This window comes from Armigeres subalbatus, chromosome 2, assembly GCF_024139115.2.
Source record: "Armigeres subalbatus isolate Guangzhou_Male chromosome 2, GZ_Asu_2, whole genome shotgun sequence".
Classification (NCBI taxonomy): Eukaryota; Metazoa; Arthropoda; class Insecta; order Diptera; family Culicidae; genus Armigeres; species Armigeres subalbatus.
Window position 1 is genome coordinate 426,089,326 of NC_085140.1, and position 23,518 is coordinate 426,112,843.

A 23,518-nucleotide genomic window follows, 5' to 3' on the forward strand; every position below is an offset into this window, starting at 1 on the left:
TCCCTGCAGAACTTATAAAAGAATTCGTGGAGGATTGGAGTAAATAATGGTGGAATTTTCGGTCAATTCCCGGCGAAATTGCTGGAGGCATTCCAGAAAAACCCGGCGTGAATGCGTCACGTTTATTGGCATTACGTTTTAGTACAAAACGCTGACTTCAACGCTGACGCGCAACGCGCTGTTGTGATTCAGCCTTTACTGTTGGTTGTGGATTTGGTTTCAAAGTGTTTGGAGCTTAGAAGGAAAAAGTACCAAGCACTAATATTCATGTGTTTTTATAAAACTACTATAAAACAACGATTCAGAAGACCTAAAAATTTGCCCCCCCCTAATCGAAATCCTGGCTACGCCCATGCCCTCAACGATTCACTTCGGAATCCCTCGACGAATTGCTTCAAAATCCTTCGACGATTTACTTCGGAATCCCTCGACGAAATGCTTCAAAATCCTTCGACGATTTGCTTTGGAATCCCTCAACGATTTGCTTCAACATCCCTGAAGGATTCCCTTTGAAATCACTGGAGGATTCTTCACGCAATCCCTGGAGGATTAATTCGGAGTCCCTCGACGATTTGCTTCGGAATCCCTCGATAGATTGCTTTGGAATCCTTCGACGATTTGCTTCTACATTCTATCTACATCACTGGAACACTGCCTACGAAATCCTTGGAACATTCATGTTGGAATTTCTGGAGAATTTCCGACGAAGTCTATGGAATATTTCCATCCGAATTCCTGGAATATTACCTTCGGAATTCCTGGAGAATTCCATTCGGAATCTCTAAAAGATTCTCATTGGAATCCCTGAAATATTTCCGTCGGATTCTCTGGAACATTCCCGTTCAAATTCCTGGAATATTTCCATCGGTATTCCTGGAGGATGGACGATATCTAGAAGATTCTCATTGGAATCTGTGGAACATTCCCGTCGGAATCGCTGGCATATTCTCGTTGAAATCCCTGGTGGATTGCATTCAGAAGCCCAAATTTAATTATGGAATAGAGGTAATAAACTTCCCTTTGTTATCATTCCCAAACATGTTGGTTACCTACCCGATCAGGAATACATAACAAAATTATAACTCAATTCTATCAATGATTGTTATTTAAAACAACGTGTGTTATAATTAGATAATTCGATAAAAATGTGTCTTCGGCCAGTTTTATTTCATATCAAAATTATAACAATTGGAATTGGCATTGGAAAAAAGCGGAGGTAATCACCTCCAGTATAACTTGACGCAATGTTCGATGTTAATAGCTAGTACAAAGTTAATTGCCTACATTATGGATGGAAATCCGGCGTTGTAGCGTACCACATTTTTATACGTGATGTAGGCAATTACCATGAAAGTAGATTTTTGTACCTCATAATCATATCAACGGTTGTTATAATGTTGAAATGAAGGTAACAACCTCTGATATAATTATGTTACGGCTAGAGGGAATTTTGATATAATTTTTGTTATTTTAACAACTAACCAGCCAATTTTATAACACATTTTGTTACATTATTTTTCTGAAATAAATAACTCCCCTTGTTATAATTTTGTTTTTATGCATTCTTGATCGGGTACCTGTCAAAACGTGCTGATTTTTCCTTCGTTGACATTTGGTGCCCTATCCTCGCCAGCAAAAGATGATTCGCTAGTGACGACAGCGACAATCTTCCTCTATAGTTTATTACCTCTATTCCATAAACCTAGAAATGTGATCCATCTTGTCCAGCCTTCTTCTTACGAACGTCACACCAATGCAGAGGAAGAAATTCTTGAATGCGGGGGTCCCACCTCACAAAATTTTGATTATTTCTATACCGATGAAAAAACGTTCTTGATTTTAAATCATTTTTTAAGATTTTAATTGAGCATTATAAACAGTAGTTCAGTCATCCTTCCGATCCCGTGCCTTTGTTCAATTCTCGCAGTATTGCCATTGCCTTCAACTTATTCGAATGTTTGAATGAGCGAATATGTCTTGCCAACCTATCCCTAAAATTAAAATCAGGTTCTCGTGAAAGTAAAAAAACGTTACAAAGACAAAGCTCGTAAAATAACTTACTGTGAATTAAATCTAACATCACACATATTGCACCCGTAGATCTTTGGTCCATGCGATTTCCTCATGTGGGAAACGTACGCCTGTCTGGACTGTATTTGCTTTTGGCATATGTGGCAAAAAAATGAAGAAACTCCGTCCGTACTGTTTTTCACTCGTGGTGTGCGAACTCTATCTGGTGCTGACAATGCTACAGCTCCGTTCGCAGGGAGTTTGACTTTAACCATGCCCCTGTTAATCGGCCGGTCTGTGTTAACAGATTTTTGTGGTATTACTCGGTCGCGATTAGTTTTCACAACATTGTCATCATAAGTCGAGTTCATAAAAACTGCCGCTGGATCCAATGAAACTTCCAGTAGTTCGGGGTTCTCTCGGTTTAGATTTTGGATGACATTTCTGGATTCTTTGTTTGACGTCAGTTTCACACTCTCCCCTCGTGATATATTTGAAAATTCAGCTTCTTCAAGTTTTTCCGTTTTAATTTTCTTTGACTCATTCGGAGGATCTTGATTTTCTACCTTAACGGTTGTATCGGAATCCTCAAGTTTTGATTTTTGAGCAATCTGCATTTGTAAATTACACCTGAAATGTCGGAAAATCACGGAATTTTAGTTGGGAATCGTATGCGACGTGTAAGAAAATGAAAAACTTAAGTCTGTAGAAAACATGTTTGTACGACAAGTTAGATATTCAGGCTCTGCAACGAACCTGGCAATTAAAGTTGGAATAGTACAAATTTATATTTTAGACAAATATACATTAGTAAAATACATGCAAATAATGATATTTAAATATTTCTTTGAGAATATAAAATATAAATTAAACAAAATATAGTCTCTCACCCTTCTGTGGATGACGGTTTACATTTTAAACACGCATGATTCTTTGAATCATAAATCATCCTGCATGCTGTCAGTTCTGATTCAGCATCAACATCTTCATTCTGTATTATGAGCTGCAACGCACCTTGTACTTCTTGGCAACGTTTTCGAAACTGTTGGAATTCGATCAACCGTATTCGGCAGAGAGCACATATGGCTTGGCTCATTCGATCCTCAGGAGATACCTTGAAATGATTATTAACACTTATACTGGTATATGTAGTTCAAATAATTAATCCAGGTTCACCTTAATTGAGAGAAATTCCGAAATCCATTGATGCAAACTCTCCTCCTTCAATACGTCGTATTGATACTCTTCACTCAAGCAAAGTCGACAAATTTGATGAATACTTTCCAAAACACTTGGTTCGGATTTGATGATTATTGAATTCATCATTATTGATTCTCTATTTCCTTCTCAACACATATGATTAATTTAGGAAGAAACTAAAAAATTAAGCTACCAAAATTCTACGTATCCCATAAGAAATGTAATTACATACAAACAAGCAAATTTATACAAGGTATGAACAGTTTGACGTTTGAGCGGTGACAAATTCATTTAAAATGAACTTGTTATGGTCCAATGCACCAAGTTCATCATTGACGTTTGAGACGGGCGCTGTTTACTAAGAATGAATACTTTTTCATTCATCGAGTTCATGCAAGTGTTCATTTTTAGTAAACAGCGCCCGTCTCAAACGTCATTGTGTTCATTCGGTGCATTGGACCATGCACCAAGTTCATCATTGACGTTTGAGCGGTGCGCTGTTGACTAAGAATGAATACTTTTTCATTCATCGAGTTCATGCAAGTGATCATTTTTAGTAAACAGCGCTTGTCTCAAACGTCATTGTGTTCATTCGGTGCATAGACTAACGCAAAATGAACTCCCCCAAGAAATTATGACGTTTGAGCGGGTCGCATAATGAACGCAAAATGAACTTTTGTTCGAGAAGACGACCCGCTCAAATGTCAAAATCCATCGGGTGAGTGAATTTCATGAACTCCTGCACAGGTCTATAGACTAACGCAAAATGAACTCCCCCAAGAAATTATGACGTTTGAGCGGGTCGCATAATGAACGCAAAATGAACTTTTGTTCGAGAAGACGACCCGCTCAAATTGGGTTCTGCAGCATGACGTCACGAATGAATTCGGTCCTCGTCGAATGAACTTTTTTGACAGTTCAGTAGTACTTTCCACTGACTCCGACAAGGATCGAGTTCGTGATTGGTTGGCTGCCCCCGAGTCCAACGCGAAGTACTACTAATCAGTCATCAGTTTGAGGTTAGATATAGACGCTGCAGAACCTAATGTCAAAATCCGTCGGGTGAGTGAATTCGATGAACTCCTGCATAAGTCTATTGGACCATACAGAGGGGGGACAACGGATTTTTTTCATATGGAGTTTGGCAAGTATGACAGTACCCTCTTATTTGGCGCATAAATTTATACTCCAATGTCAAAATGCTCATAACTATCATAAATTGTGATGGTATTTGTAAAAAAAAAATATTGTTTACCGTTTTTACAAGAGAGTGGTGTCGAAAGCACATATTAAATTAAAGATAGCATCGAACAAAAATACACCAAATCCGTAAAAATGTAGTGTTTTCACTTTATTCCTTACGCGAAATATGCAAATAAATAATTATGTTGGTAGAAAAAACTCTGTGTTGAGCAGAAACAGTTGTTTGTTGCTTTATCCAAACTTTGTGCGTTTCAGAACATTCTCACTCACTGCAGTGTTTATTTTTCATATACTACGGCGTAGTGTTAGTGCCGTCGGCATTCGCTCGATCGGAGGCAACACATATTAGGTTCTGCAGCGTCTGAATGTAACCTCAATCTGGTGACAGATCAGTAGTACTTCTTGATGGACTCAGGGGCAGCCAACCAATCACGAACTCGACCCTTGTCGGAGTCAGTCGAAAGTACTACTGAACTGTCAAAAAAGTTCATTCGACGAGGACCGAATTCATTCGTGACGTCATGCTGCAGAACCTAATTTGACAGCTTAGCACCCGCCTGGGACCATATGGTCCAATGCACCGAATGAACACAATGACGTTTGAGACGGGCGCTATTTACTAAAAATGAACACTTGCATGAACTCGATGAATGAAAAAGTATTCATTCTAAGTAAACAGCGCCCGTCTCAAACGTCAATGATGAACTCGGTGCATTGGACCATGAATCGGTTTATAAGATGAACTTTACGTGAAGTTTACGACGTATAGATTCATGCAGGGTGTCGTGACCGATCCAATCACCGCTGCTAATCGGAGCGATTGCCGCTACCTCCGAACGACAATCAAAGCAGAGAGCAGTTCTACCCGCTCTCTGACTTGATTGTCATCGGGAACTGCTTCCTCCGGCGGCATTTCGACCAGCAGGGGGCGGTGCCACCCGCTTACCCGCTGCCTACTACTGCCACCAGGAACACGGACCTATTCCTATAGGTCCACCGCTGCTCGGACCTACTCCTGTAGGTCCTGGTCCAGGAATGGGCACTACGCTACAGTAGTCTCCGCCCAGGTGCAGGTTTCACCGTTGATGCGCCTAAACACATCGGCCAAAAATTCAAACTGTTCCTACCATTTTACTCATATCTATAGACATATGAGACATGGTCCGGTAGTGATGGGTTAACACTCCATTCGTGCCATTCATACCTTGTTGCCATATTTTACCATGAATGCCTTCACGTTCATTAAGTGCAATATAATTGCCTACTTTTTGGCGAATTGCCAGCAATATGCACTGAGCTTTCAAAGCTTGCTTACATCACATGTTAAAGAATTTGTGATATGCAAAGATTTATAATAAGTGCCTTGTACTTCTTTTTTAGCTTTTTCAGTACATTTAAATACTTGTTCGACTTTAATTTATTTTATTTTTTTTAACTTAATCGCTATCACCACAATCCCGCTCACCTCTACTCTCCAAGATGTTGCATTGTTGTTTAATCCACATTCAATTATCATTATTGAATGTCTTATTTCGTTTTATATTTTCATATGCAAGACATTCACTAATCTAAGTCAAGTACTTAATATATGAAGTAAACACATATGCAATCAAAATCCATCACAATTCACAGGAATCAATATTTAATCAAAATGTTATCCATTGCAAATTACATCTAAACCAGATTCCAGTCCAAATACATTACAAACTTACATGACATTCACATCCATTCTATATCGACATTCTAACCTTTAAATCAACTTATAATTCCAATTCGATCAATTTTATTTATTTTTATTTAAATTTTCTACCCATCAATGTTTTTTTTTTAATTTGTTATGACTCTTCAATATTTTATCGAGTCTGAATATTTTTTTTTTTAGCACGTACAGAGTTTGTAAATCATTGCATATTATAAAATCACTTTGTTACTTAATTGCACCTGTGGTTCAAATCAGGTTTTTTTTTTTGATCTCTAGGTTCTAACTCACCAGCAGTTCATTTCCAAATTGAACATCAAATATAATGAAGCACTAGATCCTAGGTTCCAATACAAATCTAAGCCCATTCATACCCAAATAAAAAATCAATCCAAATCCAATACAAAAACAAAACCAATCCACATCTAATCCAAACCAATAACGACCCAAATCCAATCCAAATCTAGACCAACTCCAGTCTAAACATAATAAAAATCCAATCCAAATACAATCCAATTCAAATCCAATCCAAGTCTAGTTCAACTCCATTTCAAATCAAATCCAATTCAAGTCCTATACAAATCTAACCTAAATTCAATCCAATCAAAATCCAATGCAAATACAATACAAATCCAATTCCATCCAATCCAATTCAAATGCAATCTATATCCAATCCAGATTCAATTCAAATTTAATCCAAGTTCAATCCAAATCAAATCCGATTCCAATGCAAATACAATCCAAATGCAATCCAATCCGGATTTATTTCGCAATCCGATCTAAATCCAATCCAAATGCAATTCTACAAACATCCAAAATAAATCTAAAATAAATCCAATCTAAATTCAATTCAAATGCTATGCAATCCAAATACTATCCAAATCTAATTCAAATCCAATCAAAATCCAATTCAAATCTAATCCAAATCCCATTAAAATTCAATTCCAATCTAAATCCAGTCGAAATCAAATTCAAATCCAATGCAAATCCATTTAAATCAAATCCAAATCTAGTACAATCCAAATTCAATCCAACTCCATTCCGATTTCAATGCAAAAACAATCCAAATGCAATCCAAATCCAATCCAAATAAATCCAAATGCTATCCAATCCAAATCCACTAAAAACCAAATCCAAACTCCATTAAAATCCAATCCAAATCCAATCTAAGTCCATTCCAATTCGAATTCATTCCAAGTTTAATCCAATCTAAATCCAATCCAAATCCAATTTCTACAAACATCCAAAACAAATCCAAAATAAATCCAATCTAAATCCAATTCAAATGCTATGCAATCCAAATACTATCCAAATCTAATTCAAATCCAATCAAAATCCAATTCAAATCTAATCCAAATCCCATTAAAATTCAATTCCAATCTAAATCCAGTCGAAATCAAATTCAAATCCAATGCAAATCCATTTAAATCAAATCCAAATCTAGTACAATCCAAATGCAATCCAAATCCAATCCAAATAAATCCAAATGCTATCCAATCCAAATCCACTAAAAACCAAATCCAAACTCCATTAAAATCCAATCCAAATCCAATCTAAGTCCATTCCAATTCGAATTCATTCCAAGTTTAATCCAATCTAAATCCAATCCAAATGCAATTCAAACCCAATCAAAATTTAGATCCAATCCAAATCAAATGCAAATCCATTCAAATCGAATCCAAATCTGGTACAACCCAATCTGAATCAAATCTGACTTCAATACATTCTAAATCCAATCAAAATACAAATCCATTTCAACTCTATTTCAAATTCAATCCAATCCAAATGCAATCAATTTAAATCCAAATCCAATCCAAATGCAATCCAACTTAAATCCAATCCAACTATAATCCAAATGCAATTCAAACTCAATCTCAATTTAATCCAAATCCAACCTAAATCCAAACCGATATCAATGCAAATACAATCCAATCCAATTCAAATACAAATCCAATTCAAAACTATTCCAAATTCAATAAAATCTGAATCCAATCCAGTTGCAATCCAGATTCAATTCGAATCCAATCCTACACCAATCCAGATCCAATCGAAAGGAAATACAAACTCAATTCCAAATCAAATGCAAATCCAATCAAGATCGAATCTGATTTCAATGGAAATACAACCCAAATTCAATCCGAATACAAGTCCAATTCAAATCCAATCCAATCGAAATCCAATCCAATTACAAATCCAATTCAAATCTTTTCTAAATTCTATCCCATCTAAATCCAATCCAAATGCAATCCCAGTCAAATCCAACTTCAATTCAAATCCAATCCAAATACATTTAAATCGTATCCACATCTAGTCCAATCCAAATGCAATCTAAATCCAATTCAAATCCAATCCAAATCCCATTAAAATTCAATCCCATCTAAATCTAGTCCAAATGCAATTCAAATCAAATCCTAATCCAGATCCAATCGAATCCAAATCTAGTACAATTCAAATTCAATCCAAATTCAATCCGATTTCAATGCAAATACAATCCAAATGCAATCCAATCTGGATTTATTTTGCAATCCGAATCAAATCCAATCCAAATACGATCCAAATCTAATTCAAATCCAATCAAAATACAATTCAAATCTAATCCAAATCCCATTAAAATTCAATTCCAATCTAAATCCAATTCAAATCTATCCCAAATTCAATCCAATCTAAATCCAGTCGAAATCAAATTCAAATCCAACCCTAATCCAGATCCAATTCAAATCCAATGCAAATCCATTCAAATTGAATCCAAATCTAGTACAAACCAAATTCAATCCAAATCCAATCCGATTTCAATGCAAAAACAATCCAAATGCAGTCCAAAGTCGATTCAAGTACGAGACACTGAAGACGAAATACGTATCTGTCAAGGTACAATCAAGTGGTGGAATTAAATGGGAAGGTACAAACTCGTCTTATCCAAACGCAATCCAAATAAAATCCAAAATAAATCCATATGTTATCCAATCCAAATCCACTAAAAAACCAAATCCAAATTCCAATAAAAATTCAATCCCAAATTCAATCTAAATCCATTCCAATTCAAATTCATTCAAATCGAATCCAAATCTAGTACAATCCAAATTCAATCCAAATCCAATCCGATTTCAATGCAAATACAATCCAAACGCAATTCAATCCGGATTTATTTTGCAATTTAAATCAATTCCAATCCAAATCAAATTCAAATCCAATCCTTCTTCTTCTTCTCCAATGGCTCTACATTCTAACTGGAACTTGGCCTGCTTTCCAACTTAGTATTCTATTGGCATTTCCTCAGTCAATTGAATGAATTGAAAGGTTTTCTATGCCCGCTATTGCATGAGTATGTATCTTGTGTTGCAAGTACAATGGGTACACTATGCCCAGAGTGTCGAGAAAGTTTCCAACCCGAGAACATCGTAGACCGGACTGAGAATCAAACTCGCCATCTCCGGATTAGCAATCCCACGCATTTGCTCGCAAGGCTACTGGAGACCCCAAATCCAATCCTACACCAAACCAAATCAAATCCAAAATAAATCCGATCTTAATCCAATTAAAATGCTATCCAATCCAAAATACGATCCAAATCCAATTCGAATCCAATTCAAATCTTATCAAAATCCTATTAAAATTCAATTCCAATCTAAATCCAATTCATATCCAATGCAAATCCATTCAAATCGAATCCAAATCTAGTATACAAAAAATCAATCCAAATCCAATCCGATTTCAATGCAAATAGAATCCTAATATAATACAAAGCCAATTCAAAACAATTCCAAAATCAATCCAAATGCAATCCAAATCTAATTAAAATCCAAGTCCAATGCAAATGCAATCCAAATCCAATCGGTATCTTATCTGAATCCATTTCTAAGGCTTATTCCAAATGTATTCGATATCTAACAGTCATAATTTCATTTTTTTTTTGTAAGACACGTCCAAATAAAATGTGTTTTCCTACTCAAATCGCAGTATAATTCTAAATCGAATATAAAATCAAAGACAATACTCGATTTGAAATCCAACCCTATGACTCAATATCAAACTTTTGTCTGATTTCAATCAGAAACAAGTTAAAAAATCTAATTTTAAACTCATTAGTAATCCAATTCCAACTCTAATTGAATTTTAAAACTCAATCTAATTATTTCCGTTCTAATTAAAATATTTTATCATCTCTTGTCACTTATCTGAGACCTCCGTCTACTTCCACCGGAGTCTCCTTTGTTTCGCAGCACTATGTCTATCTTCAACGAGGAGAGCCATCTTTGTTTTATTTTGACCTCCGTCTTTCTCAACCGGAGTCTTTTCCTTCTTTCTCGGCTCACCGTCTATCTCTACCGGTGAGCCTTCTTTATTCTTCCATCTTCTATCTATTTTTCGACTCTCCGTCTATCTCCACCGGAGAGTCATCTTTCTTGTCTTAGACCTCCGTCTACCTTAACCGGAGTCTTTTCTTTCTTTCGGCTCTCCGTCTATCTCCACCGGAGAGCCTACCAATCCTACCTTTTGCGCCATTGTCGTGACCGATCCAATCACCGCTCCTAATCGGAGCGATTGCCGCTACCTCCGAACGACAATCAAAGTAGAGAGCAGTTCTACCCGCTCTCTGACTTGATTGTCATCGGGAACTGCTTCCTCCGGCGGCATTTCGACCAGCAGGGGGCGGTGCCACCCGCTTACCCGCTGCCTACTACTGCCACCAGGAACACGGACCTATTCCTATAGGTCCACCGCTGCTCGGACCTACTCCTGTAGGTCCTGGTCCAGGAATGGGCACTACGCTACAGTAGTCTCCGCCCAGGTGCAGGTTTCACCGTTGATGCGCCTAAACACATCGGCCAAAAATTCAAACTGTTCCTACCATTTTACTCATATCTATAGACATATGAGACATGGTCCGGTAGTGATGGGTTAACACTCCATTCGTGCCATTCATACCTTGTTGCCATATTTTACCATGAATGCCTTCACGTTCATTAAGTGCAATATAATTGCCTACTTTTTGGCGAATTGCCAGCAATATGCACTGAGCTTTCAAAGCTTGCTTACATCACATGTTAAAGAATTTGTGATATGCAAAGATTTATAATAAGTGCCTTGTACTTCTTTTTTAGCTTTTTCAGTACATTTAAATACTTGTTCGACTTTAATTTATTTTATTTTTTTTTAACTTAATCGCTATCACCACACAGGGGTTCATCGAATTCACTCACCCGATGGATTTTGACATTTGAGCGGGTCGTCCACTCGAACAAAAGTTCATTTTGCGTTCATTATGCGACCCGCTCAAACGTCATAATTTCTTGGGGGAGTTCATTTTGCGTTCATTTGTGTTCATTTCGACACCGCTCAAACGTCAAAACCTTCATTCAGTTTATTTGGTGCACTACATCTGTTGGGGTCTCCAGTCAGCCTTGCGTGCAAATGCCAAACCGGAGATGGTGAGTTCGATTCTCGGTCCGGTCCAGGATGTTTTCGGGTGGAAAACATTCTTTACTCTCCTGGGCATAGTGTATCCATTGTACTTGCCACACAAGATACAAACTCATGCATTGGCGGGCATAGAAAGCTTTCAATTAATAACTATGGAAATGCTAATAGAACGGGGCCCTCCTAAGCCATGCGGTAAGACGCGCGGCTACAAAGCAAGACCATGCTGAGGGTGGCTGGGTTCGATTCCCGGTGCCGGTCTAGGCAATTTTCGGATTGGAAATTATCTCGAATTCCCTGGGCATAAAAGTATCATCGTGTTAGCCTCATGATATACGAATGCGAAAATGGTAACCTGGCTTAGAAACCTCGCAGTTAATAACTGTGGAAGAGCCTAATGAACACTAAGCTGCGAGGCGGCTCTGTCCCAGTGTGGGGATGTAATGCCAATAAGAAGAAGAAGAAGAATGCTAATAGAACAGTAAGTTGAAAAGCAGGCCCAGTTCCAGTTGGATTGTAGAGTCATAGAAGAAGAAGAACATCTGTTTGAGAAGCAGTACAAAAGTCTCGTCTACGGCACGGCGTTTAATCCCGATAATATCGATATCGTCCCTGTTTCAATTCATGATAGGTTACAAATGATGCCAACATTTCGTCCGCAACCATTACACTGATTTCGATCCATCCAACGTATCTATCGTATCGTAGTCAGCTGTATCAGTTTCGCCGGAAAACCATGTTCTCGCATAATTTACCATCGTGCATTTCGTGAAGATGGCTGCTTTGAAATAAAAAAAACCCGACTTAATCCACCTACAGTGAACGCAACCCTTCTTACACTTTTGAATGGTTGTGTGTGCCCAGTGCATATTACAATTTCTATGCATATGACCTTCAATTGAATATAAAATAACTGATATTATCATGCTTTTATCGATTTCAAAAGGGATATTTCTGGAAATTTAACAATTTAAAAAAAATACAAAAAGACTGCAGATTTGATTTGCCGCCTTAAATGGCAATATTACAGCTTCTGTTTAAGCCCAAAAGAGTTCAAATCGGGTCATAGACGGCCAAGATATTGGTGTGACAATTCTTTATTAGTAGTCTGAAAATATGTCTCATATTCGTATTTCACAGATATCTCTGAAACCGAATTTCCGATTGCAGAAAAAAATTAATGGGTCCAATGACAAAAACATAGCTTTCGTTTAAAGATAAAATCGCACAAATCGGTCCAAGGACGACTGAGATCTTGATGGGACATATTTTATCAATGTGCGAAGTTGATACGTCTGATGCTTTATGTTCGTATTTCAGAAACAAAATACAATGGGTTCAATGGCAAAGTCATAGCTTTCGTTTAAAGATAAAATCATGCAAATTGGTTTACAGACGGCTGAGATATTCATGTGACATTATTTTGTTAGTTTTCTGAAAATACACTTCATGTTCGTATTTCTCACATATCTCTGGAACCAAATGTCCGATTGCAAAAAATTGAACTTGTACAATGACAAAGTCATAGCTTTCGTTTAGTGTTAAAATCGTGCAAATCGGTTCACGGACGGCTGAGATCTTGATGTGACATTTTGTAACGCACACACATACACGCACACACACACAGACATACATACATGTGCTCAGTTCGTCGAGCTGAGTTGATTGGTATATACGACTTGGGTCTCCGAGCCTCGGATAAAAAGTCGGTTTTTCAAGCGATCTTTATACCCTTCTTAGGATGTAAGAAGGGTAAAAATCTGAAGGGTTATGTACAAGACACGACCGCCCAACGTAAACTACGCAGAACAGTTTGGTGCATTGAGGAATGTAGTCATATTTTAAGATAATTCATTCGATTACTCATGTCACTGGTTTAAAACAAAATTACCATAATTTAAAATATAAAAAAATGTTGGATACCGTAGTCAGGGGTGACGTCCGAGCCCTCATCGACAGTCTGGAAGTCGGATAACAAAATCGTTCAAAAAGGTCACTTATAATTCAGTTTTATTGTTCTCAGATACAATAAATCTATTATACAAGCATTCTATGTAGTTGAAACAATGACCCATTCTCACCCCCATTTGACCCATTGTCTCACCGACGACGGTACGATAACTTAAAATTTTAACTTTAAAACCCCAAGTGGTAATAATGCTTTTCGCAATTCCAACTGTTGCATTCTACTTAGAATAAAATTAGTAGGGATTCAGTTTCATTCCAAATTTTCGACCACTATTCTAGTTTATTTGTAGTAATATATAGGTGGAAATAGTAGAGTATGATTATTAAATAATACTATTCTGAAATAAAAATAACTCACTAGCGTTACATGGTTATGATATCACAAGCAGCACACGTTGAGCCAATCTTGTTGCAGTAACCATATTGTGAGAGAATTCGGGCATATATAAGTTACTGTGATCGATGAGCAATATGTTTGTTGCTGGGGGTGTATACTGGTGATGGCGTGTACCACGATTTAACGGTTTTACGACAGATGCGAGACGATACGCATCGGCCCTGGACCTGGCAAAGAATCTCTGCTCTGGCTACGGACAAACAGGTGCCTCTGTCCAATGGTAGTCAGAGCATCGAGTCATCACTGGTGGAAGAATACGAGCCTTGGACCTTTGGCAGAATTTCCGCCTTCTGTTATTTGGAGTGACGAGGAATAGTTGGCAGAAGGGATAAGTAGTCGTATTGTTGAGTCCGACAAAGAAGCGCGAGTCGATAAAACCCGGTTGCGCCAACTAGAAATCAACAAATACTAGCCATGTACCGTTTTGACTCAAATTCCGAACTTTGGCTTTTAAATGCCCATTTTAACTTTATTCGTGTAATTTTCTCCACAGGAGTTTAAATTCGTTTGTTATCTTGATCCTCAATTCAGAAAACCAATGACAGTTTTAGTTTTAGGGCACTAAAACGCCAGTGTTCGGAATATGAGTCATATTCGGGATTTGAGTCAGAACGGTATCAAAAATTAAGCCATTCTGTTGAGATGCGCCAGAGTAGTAAACGCTGCGGACGGGAATAGGGTATTTGTCAACAATCTAACTTCCACTATCTGGCAGTGGCATTATGGATAACATATTCGTGCAACCATATTATTAATATGATTGCAAGAATCTTAGATCCGGGAGCTAGAAAGTAATAGTTCTATTGTAACATATAGCCCGTTTCAATAAAGTGGGGGAGACTGGGTAGACTTGATCCCCTTTTCTGATTTTAGATGTATCACAGCCAAAAATACATAAACATACGCAATTTCCACACAGATTCTCTAAGAGATATAGTATTTAATTTTACTGATGTATGAAAGTTCTTAAATTGTTGTTGTTATTGATACACAATCGATTTTTTGGAGTGCTGTCAAAAATCTACTTTTTAAATATTCGGGGGAAATTGATCCATCTCCAAGAACTTGCTTTGATAAAATTAGAAAGGTGCCCTCAGATTTTTTAAATATTTTTCCTTCAAAATACGCGGAATTTTCGAATTGCTGTACGTATACATGAACGATTTTTGTTATTGAATTCGAAAGCATACGCAATTATAAAATTTGGGGAGACTTGATCCCCTTTTTATGATATCTACACAATAAATCATTTTTCCTGACAACCCTTCATCAAATCTGTCTAATCTACAAAAAATTAGAAGCCTGAGAATAGATTTATATTTTTTTGAATTAATTCGCCAAAATTTTGTATGGGTGATCAATGGGGGATCAAGTGTCCCCATATTGAGGCAATAACTTCAAATGCAAATATCTTAAAACTTTGATGGAATGTTAACATTTTCATCACTACAGATCATTAAGCATATTTATGGCTTTGTGCTGTGAAAAAACGAAAGCATTTGGTCATTGTTATGAAAAGTTATTCAAATTTTGCTTGGCCAATAAAAAAATCTTTAGGAAGGTCAAAACATACAAACCGCCCTGAAGAATAAATAAGGTTGTCAATCCAAAAAATAACTTACCACATAAAGGTCATTTATCTAGAGGATCTATACTAAAAAATACGCTAGAACAAAACTACTTTAGTCCTCGATAAAACAGGGGGTGATCAAGTCTCCCCGGGGATCAAGTCTACCCACCTTCCCCTATGCGTTCCGAAGCTACAGCCGTATACAATAAGCCCCGCATGATTGTACCCACAAAGTATCTGAAGTGCATTCAAACCTCCTGAATTAAAATTGAATTCTTTTGATTTTGGCGCACATTTAATAATAAAAATATAATTAACAATTTGCAGTTTATCATAAAATGGCTTACCATTTTCCTAAGTTATTTTTGAATCGAACATGTTTGTTCATCTGCATTGCGATTATCGGATTATGACATTGCATTGCCGTTGCTAACAATCGATCATCCTATCCTTGCACAAACATGCGCTTGTATGTATATCGCCGACTGCGGTCACTGCTCTGGCCCTAGTTTTTGTGGCAAACTGGTGCGAAGCACCGCACAAAAAGAAGAGCCCAAAAACCAACTACACTGAACGACGGCCGAATGAGACTCACGTTGCGAACGGGAAAAGAGGTGCTGCCAAAATGGTCCAATACCCTACTTACGTTGATAATCAAATGTGTCAATATAACTGGAAAATTGGTGGAGAGTTTCCGAGTCGATTGATATATAAATCTCAAAAATCCATTGAAAGATGAATGCGCTATTGACGTTCAAAATCTTACATGATTTCGTGACGGTCTCGGATTTGGAAATTTTCATTTGTCACCCTGTATCCGAGTCTTCCCCTTAGACGTAGTTTACGTCAAAAACATATGCGATTTGCCTGCAAGCTTTATTCCCGGAATTTATCAAGGATTTGTCTCAGGATAAACATTTGATCCGTCGTTGATCGTTGCATGCTGCATAACTGTTGCATGCTTGACTTGCAATGTTCCGATGGTGAAGAGAAATGAACGCCAGCAGGGAACAACATACGTGAATAAGAAGAAGAAGAATCCCATCACGAACGCGCCAATTAGGTTCTGCAGCATGACGTCACGAATGAATTCGGTCCTCGTCGAATGAACTTTTTTGACAGTTCAGTAGTACTTTCCACTGACTCCGACAAGGATCGAGTTCGTGATTGGTTGGCTGCCCCCGAGTCCAACGCGAAGTACTACTAATCAGTCATCAGTTTGAGGTTAGATATAGACGCTGCAGAACCTAATTAGGATCTGCAGCGTCTGTATCTAACCTCAAACTGATGACAGATTAGTAGTGCTTCGCGTTGGACTCGGGGGCAGCCAACCAATCACGAACTCGAACTTTGTCGGAGTCCTCGACGGAGTCAGTGGAAAACTACTGATACTGAACTGTCAAAAAAGTTCATATGACGAGGACCGATTTCATTCGTGACGTCATGCTGCAGAATTCATTGCGGTATGAAACAGAAACACGAACGGTCGTGTTCTTTACTCGCGTTTCATGTCGAGTTTTTCGCGCGCTCATTCGTTTGGTGCGGCTGTACCAGGTACCGTTATGAGAGACACTGCGACATGCTAAAACGGATAAAACTGACTGGAAGCGGACTGAAAGCCATCCAACATATTCATACAAAATCGTCCGACATGACAAAGCCTGGCTCTATCGATATTTTTTGCCTTTCTCGTACACCAAGGTGTAACGAAAAGGCTATATCTAGACCAACATGTGAAAAAGGCGTAACAGCCAAAATTTAATCCTTCTGATTCTTTGTCTACATATATAGCTATGTATGTAGACGAGGAATCAAAAGGAATAAATTTTGGCTGTTACGCCCTTTTCAAATGTGGGTCTAGATATGTTCAATTCGATTTTGTGATAGAAGGAGACCCATAGTGTTCTATACCAATCTACTCAGCTTGACGAATTGAGATGATGTCTGTCTGTGTGTGCGTGTGTGTATGTATGTGCGCAAAATAAAACTCACTCATCTTTTAGGCACTTATCTTGATCCGATATGTTAAGTTGCATTCGACGAGGAATCTTGTTCCATTCTTTCCTATTGAAAATTTGACAGATCGGGCTATGGGATCAAAAGTTATGGCCAAAATATGATTTATATACAAAAAAACACGCTAAGAAATTCTCACTCAATTTTTTTAGAATATCTAATGTCCGAGAAAGGCACAAACACCGCTAGGTGGATCAATCAGGGTTTTTCATTAGTCGTTAGTCATTCTAACCGGTCGTTTTCATTTCACTCTGCAAAGAGATTGAATAAGTGAACCCAAAGTGCGCCAATTGTGGGGACAAGCACCGGACAACCACGGAGGTCTGTTTGAAGCGATCGAAGTTATGTGAAATCCGCATGAGAGCCTCTATCAAAAAGCGTTTACATCGCTTTTCAGTTTTATCAATTGGATGCATTCCAAACTTGGGTACATTCAAGGGACCCAAAAATGTCAAGCCCGGGCCCCCACAAGCCTGAATCCTGCACTGGTAAAAAGTGAGAAGTTTCACGTATCACGCCTCACTCCTTATTTTGCAGTTCTTACTTCTCAATTAAGAGGATTACAAAATAAATCCTGTGGTGAGTGTCAAATTCATCATATATGTTTTTCTACACCAATTTCCTAAAGCCCAAATCTGGCGTAACAATCTTCGTACAGTCCTGAAATTCAATTCGATTGTGCAGCATAAGTGAGCAACTGATCCACCACTGTCTTGGCTCTATGCGGGTTACGGTTATTTCACTCACTAGTAAAAGCACGTGGTTAGCAAGATGGCCGATTAGTAGTTCTGTTGTATAATCACTCTAATCACTTCACACTTTTCATAAGCCGGGGGCAGCAGGGACCATGTCCAAGGGCTTGACGACTCCTCCCCAGCTGTCTGCGAGAACTGCCTAGGGCGTGGTGGGATTTAGCAGTGGGCTCTGCTAAAATCCCTCCCAAAAAAACACAAGTGTCCGAAAGCAGACTCCATCAAAGCGACTGTGTGCCGCTTCAAAAACACAAGCCCAGGGAGTGCCACTGGCATATCAGGGTTGATACCAGTAAGACCCTGATTATGGTATACTGGTTGCGTGTTATTGGACTTTGTATCTGGATATTGAAATATTGTGAATGCGAGGGCTGGTAGTCTGGTTATTCTATTCTCTTAGTAAGGCCGAGTTACACCAACCTGAAACGGCGAATGGGCTAATGGCCAGGCTGTCTTACGTCCCCTAAAACCGTGGTGGGCCTTGTAGCACGCGGTACAATCCTGTCGCTCAGCTGGTAGCTGAGTGGGAGTAGGCTCAGATGCTCCTTCCTGACTAGCGCTGATCTGGCTCTGAACACGAAAGTGTCAACCCTCGCATGGCCTCCTTGCATGCCGCAATGTATGTATAGATAACCATGGGATCGCGAAGGCGACTACACCAGCAGGATTCGACAGCAGCCGCAAGGGCGACCCAACAGCAATGATTCCAGTAAAACAAAAAAAATCGAGGGAGGGAGGTGAGGCGAATGGCGACAAGGAGAACCCTTTCGCCAGGCACAGTGGCCTTGATCGGTCACCCCAAAGGTCGCCGGGGGGAGGCGATGGTGGAGCTCGTGGTGGGTCAGACGAGGTGCCGGTCAACGTCAAAATGGACGGCCCCACTCTGACCAAGGTCATCAATTCAGTGATGACTAACCATGAGGATAATGGAGTCCAGACCATGGAAGTAATTACGGACGTTTCGGACGTAATTATGTCCTTCCTGGACAACAGAGTGAATTACAGTAAGGACCAGAAGCAGGCCGTACTGACCCTCTGCGCTCTAGTCGTGGAGGCGAAATCGGAATGGAAGTCCTTGCTGGAAGCCAGTAAGGAGGCGGAGCACAAGATCCGTCTTCTTACTGAAGAGAAGGAGTTGGCGGTTAGCCAATCGGTGAAGGTCTCGAAGGAGGCTGAATCGAAGATTCGGCTCCTTACAGAGGAGAAGCAGCTGGCGGAGAGCCAGACTGCAAAGCTTCAAAAGCATATGGCAATTAGCGGAGCAACTCCTAAGCTAAGTAAGGTCACGCAGGAGGCGGACCTGAAAGATACCTCCACCATGGATGATACCAGAGGTTCGCCGGAAGGAAGAACTGCCATGGACGGAGGTCGTGAATCCAAGAAAGGCGAAACGAAGTCGTCAGCAGGTCGCAAGGAGTGCGACCAAAGGTGCGGAGCAGGTCACTGCTAAGAAGGGTAGAGCCCGTACTTTAGTACTTTACCGGTCGCTACTAAACGAGCTGCTATAGATAACAGTAGCGCGACTGACAGGTGACCAAATTTGGTAGCGCGGTAAGAGCGCTGCTATTTGATAAATTTTCAACTGTCAAACGAAAAGATCTGGTAGATATCGGACTATGGGTTCAGAAGTTATTTCCAAAATACAATTTTTTATGCCAATTTTTTTTTGGCATTTATTCTTAACCGATTTGCTCGTAACAGATTGCATTCGACGCGGAACCCTTTCTCATTGTTTCCTATTAAAAATTGGCCATATCAGACTATGGGCTCAAAAGTTTTGGCCAAAATACTATTTTTATAACATAAGAGAAATCCCATCACCGCTAGGTGGATTAATATGGGTTTTTTAACTTGAGAAGGCATTATTATGAGCAAGTTCATAACAACGAAATACAAATACCATGAACTCACATTGAATAGAAGTGCTTCAAGATATGAATACACCTTTCAGGTTTAACTTTCTTTTTTTTCGGTAATTATTATTTTTTTAAAGATCGCTCTAATGCTTTTTCACAAAAAATATTTTGCTTGAAATATCTTTGATTATTTAATCACAATTTGGATCAAATTTATATAATGAGCTCGTTTGTTTTTCGAATAAAAAATTACAATGAAAAATAATTAGGTAATAGCAACTAATGTGATAGGAAAGAAAGAATGAATGCAGAAATGAGCTTTGATTCACTTGCCAAGCCTGTTACTGAAAAAAGTGCCTTATCAACACATTACCATATTGTTTTCTTAGATTTATTTAGGATGTATTGTAATACAATTCCATAGATTTTGATGTTGAATTTAAGTCATATGATCAGAAATACGATCGAAAAAATGTCGCGTAAAACAAGCATGGTTGTTCCATAGATTGATTTGTCAAATGAATGCAAAACCTCATTCCTCGATCATTTCTTTTCTCGATACACTTCTGCCGGGAAAGTTCCAAAATTTGAACCGGGAAAAACCGGGAATTCCAAAATGGAAATTTGGTGGTCACCCTGATCTTAAAGACACGAGCATCACTCTTTTCCACAAATAAAAAAATCTAAAGAATTTTTTTCCAAATATTGTTTCAGTGATTTTTTGTGATACAGATTTTAATTTCTATACACATTAGAAATCAATAGCGAATTTCTAAGGGCTCGTCACTTCCCTTCACGATTCTACTGGTCCTATAAGTCATCATCCACGTATATAACCGGAACAGGCTGCTGAACATCCGCCTGCTGTTGTTCCTCAGGTACAACTTTTCCATCATTTGTCGCCATTGTGAACTTATTTGCATTTTTCCCAAAGTGAATTTTCATGTGACTCGTCAAATAGCAAGCTCGGCCGAATGTACGATCGCATTTCGTACACACGAAGTCATTACCAACATCATCGGTAGTGCAGATTTCCTCAGGTAGGGCTTCGGTAGGATGTATTTCCTGCACTTTGCTCAAATGTTGCTTAGAAGTCAAATGCCGGAGTAAGCTGCTTCTGTAACAGAAAGTCTAATTTTTTGTTTCGAATTATAATGTGCAATAAAGCTACCTACTCACCGAAGAGCAAATTTAACTTTGCACACATAGCATTGTTGCTTTTTTGGCCCATGTACTACCACTATATGACCTCGAAGTTTTCTTTTGCACTGAAACTCTTTATTACAAATATTGCAACGTGTCGATTGATTGTATTCGATGTCGTCGATGGTGATCGTTTGAGCACCATCAGTTAAAAATTCATATGGTTCATTTGTTCTACTATCAAAATCAGTTAAAAATGCATGTGGCTCATTTGTTCCACTATCAAAATCTTCTGTCTGGTAAATCGTTGAAGGCTCATTGCGCCTTGAAGCAACAGATGCTTCTGAATAATCATCTGATTCCTCTATGCATATCGTTTGCTCATAGCCGAAGTGTTTCTCATTTTCCTGGCCTTGAACATCACCATATGATAGATCCGAATGGAACGGAGTTACCTGGAACTCATTTAGCGAATAATTACCATTTTCATGCGAGGATCCCATGTCAGCTTGTTGTTCAACTATTTGGCTCTGTTTCGTGATTGTAAAATCAGTTCGTTCATACAGTTGGTTTATTACTTCTTGCAGCTCGTCCTCGGTAGGCACGAGTTTATCTGAATTTCCTCGATCTGAGTTTTCATGCATCTCCATATGTTTGGTCAAATGCGAACTTAAATGTATTGAAGTCAATGTAATCTCAGAATTAAGGTACTCTTACGTGTGACATACCTCACTTCAAATGCTTTTCCACAATACGTGCACATGTGTTCGATGAATCCCTGAGACCCGTTCTCCATCAACGTTGGCTTGTCAACGTTATCATTTTGATCCTCAACCGTAGACTGGAGTATGGTTTGCACTTCCTGGCAGCGCAACCGAAACTGATGGAACTCGGATAACCGTATTCGACAGATATCACAAACACTCTGAGTCAGGCCATCCTCAGTAGAAACCTAAAAAGTAGTCTATAATCAGTAAATTGATAGTGTCGAGTACTCAACTTCGATTGCTCTACCGTTATCGAAAGGAAGTCACATATCCACTGCTGCAGGTTTTCGTCTTTATGTATATCTTCGAGGAATTCTTCACTCAGGCATAGTCGACATATTTGATGAACGTTTTGGAAGTTATCCGCAGTCTTATCACATTCCGCCAAAGCCATATTCTTTATAAATTGTCGAGAAAATAGTCTAGATAAGAAAAGGACTTCACATAAATTGGTTTAATTTATTTTAACATTACTAATCATCAACATTATTCCGATAAACTAATCAATCTTCAGAAAAATAGTTTTTTTTAGCCAAAAAACTAGCTTATTCAACTTAAACTGTTGGAACGTTAATTCGAAATTATAACGCAGGCATAAAATTTCTTTAATTTATTTGTAATATTAACTAGGTCGATAGTTTACAGCACAGATATTGATGATCACTAGATAATACACATCTTCAGTTGATATCACTACATATTCTCAGATCACCGATGCACCGAGTTCATCATTGACGTTTGAGCGGTGCGCTGTTTACTAAGAATGAATACTTTTTCATTCATCGAGTTCATGCAAGTGTTCATTTTTAGTAAACAAACGTCATTGTGTTCATTCGGTGCATAGACCAGTGCAGGAGTTCATCAAATTCACTCACTCGATGGATTTTGACGTTTGAGCGGGTCGTCTTCTCGAACAAAAGTTCATTTTGCGTTCATTATCGTCTATAGACCTGTGCAGTGGTTCATTAAATTTACTCACCCGATGGATTTTGACATTTGAGCGGGTCGTCTTCTCGAACAAAAGTTCATTTTGCGTTCATTATGCGACCCGCTCAAACGTCATAATTTCTTGAGGGAGTTCATTTTGCGTTAGTCTATAGACTAAAGCTAAATGAACTCCCCCAAAAAATTATGACGTATGAGCGGGTCGCATAATGAACGCAAAATGAACTTTTGTTCGAGAAGACGACCCGCTCAAATGTCAAAATCCATCGAGTGAGTGAATTCGATGAACCCCTGCATAAGTCTATAGACCTATAATAGACCTGTGCAGGAGTTCATGAAATTCACTCACCCGATGGATTTTGACATTTGAGCGGGTCGTCTTCTCGAACAAAAGTTCATTTTGCGTTCATTATGCGACCCGCTCAAACGTCATAATTTCTTGGGGGAGTTCATTTTGCGTTAGTCTATAGACTAAATGAACTTTTGTTCGAGAAGACGACCCGCTCAAATGTCAAAATCCATCGGGTGAGTGAATTTGATGAACTCCTGCACAGGTCTATGGTCCAATGCACCG

The 23,518-nt window shown here is 38.6% G+C and overlaps 2 protein-coding genes across 2 annotated transcripts in view; both read right to left on the bottom strand.

Annotated features, from left to right (window-relative positions):
- The window catches only part of LOC134210336 (zinc finger protein Xfin-like), a 96,124-nt gene extending 73,488 nt beyond the window's left edge, over positions 1-22,636 (bottom strand). The window contains exons 1-4 of the mRNA XM_062686386.1: positions 22,247-22,636; positions 21,961-22,184; positions 21,269-21,901; positions 20,902-21,206 (exon numbers count right to left, since the gene is read on the bottom strand). Coding sequence (XP_062542370.1) covers positions 20,902-21,206; positions 21,269-21,901; positions 21,961-22,184; positions 22,247-22,393 — 1,309 coding nt within the window. The 5' untranslated portion in view covers positions 22,394-22,636. The remainder of the gene's footprint in view (positions 1-20,901; positions 21,207-21,268; positions 21,902-21,960; positions 22,185-22,246) is intronic.
- On the bottom strand, positions 1,776-3,490 carry LOC134213530 (uncharacterized). Its single transcript, XM_062692666.1, has 4 exons — positions 3,187-3,490; positions 2,901-3,124; positions 2,062-2,640; positions 1,776-1,991 (listed from the first exon to the last, which is right to left on the bottom strand). Exons 1-4 carry the CDS (start codon positions 3,334-3,336, stop codon positions 1,889-1,891), a joined length of 1,056 nt encoding a protein of 351 aa, XP_062548650.1. The 5' UTR covers positions 3,337-3,490; the 3' UTR covers positions 1,776-1,888.
- Positions 22,637-23,518: the final 882 nt, after the last annotated feature.

Bases quoted from the DNA above. Each gene is read 5' to 3' on its own strand.
- LOC134213530 (XM_062692666.1), bottom strand. From the start codon at position 3,336: ATGATGAATTCAATAATCATCAAATCCGAACCAAGTGTTTTGGAAAGT. The intron at 3,125-3,186 runs GTGAACCTGGAT...AATCATTTCAAG, and splicing joins CGGAATTTCTCTCAATTAAG to GTATCTCCTGAGGATCGAAT. The intron at 1,992-2,061 runs GTAAGTTATTTT...TTTTAATTTTAG, and splicing joins GATGTTAGATTTAATTCACA to GGATAGGTTGGCAAGACATA.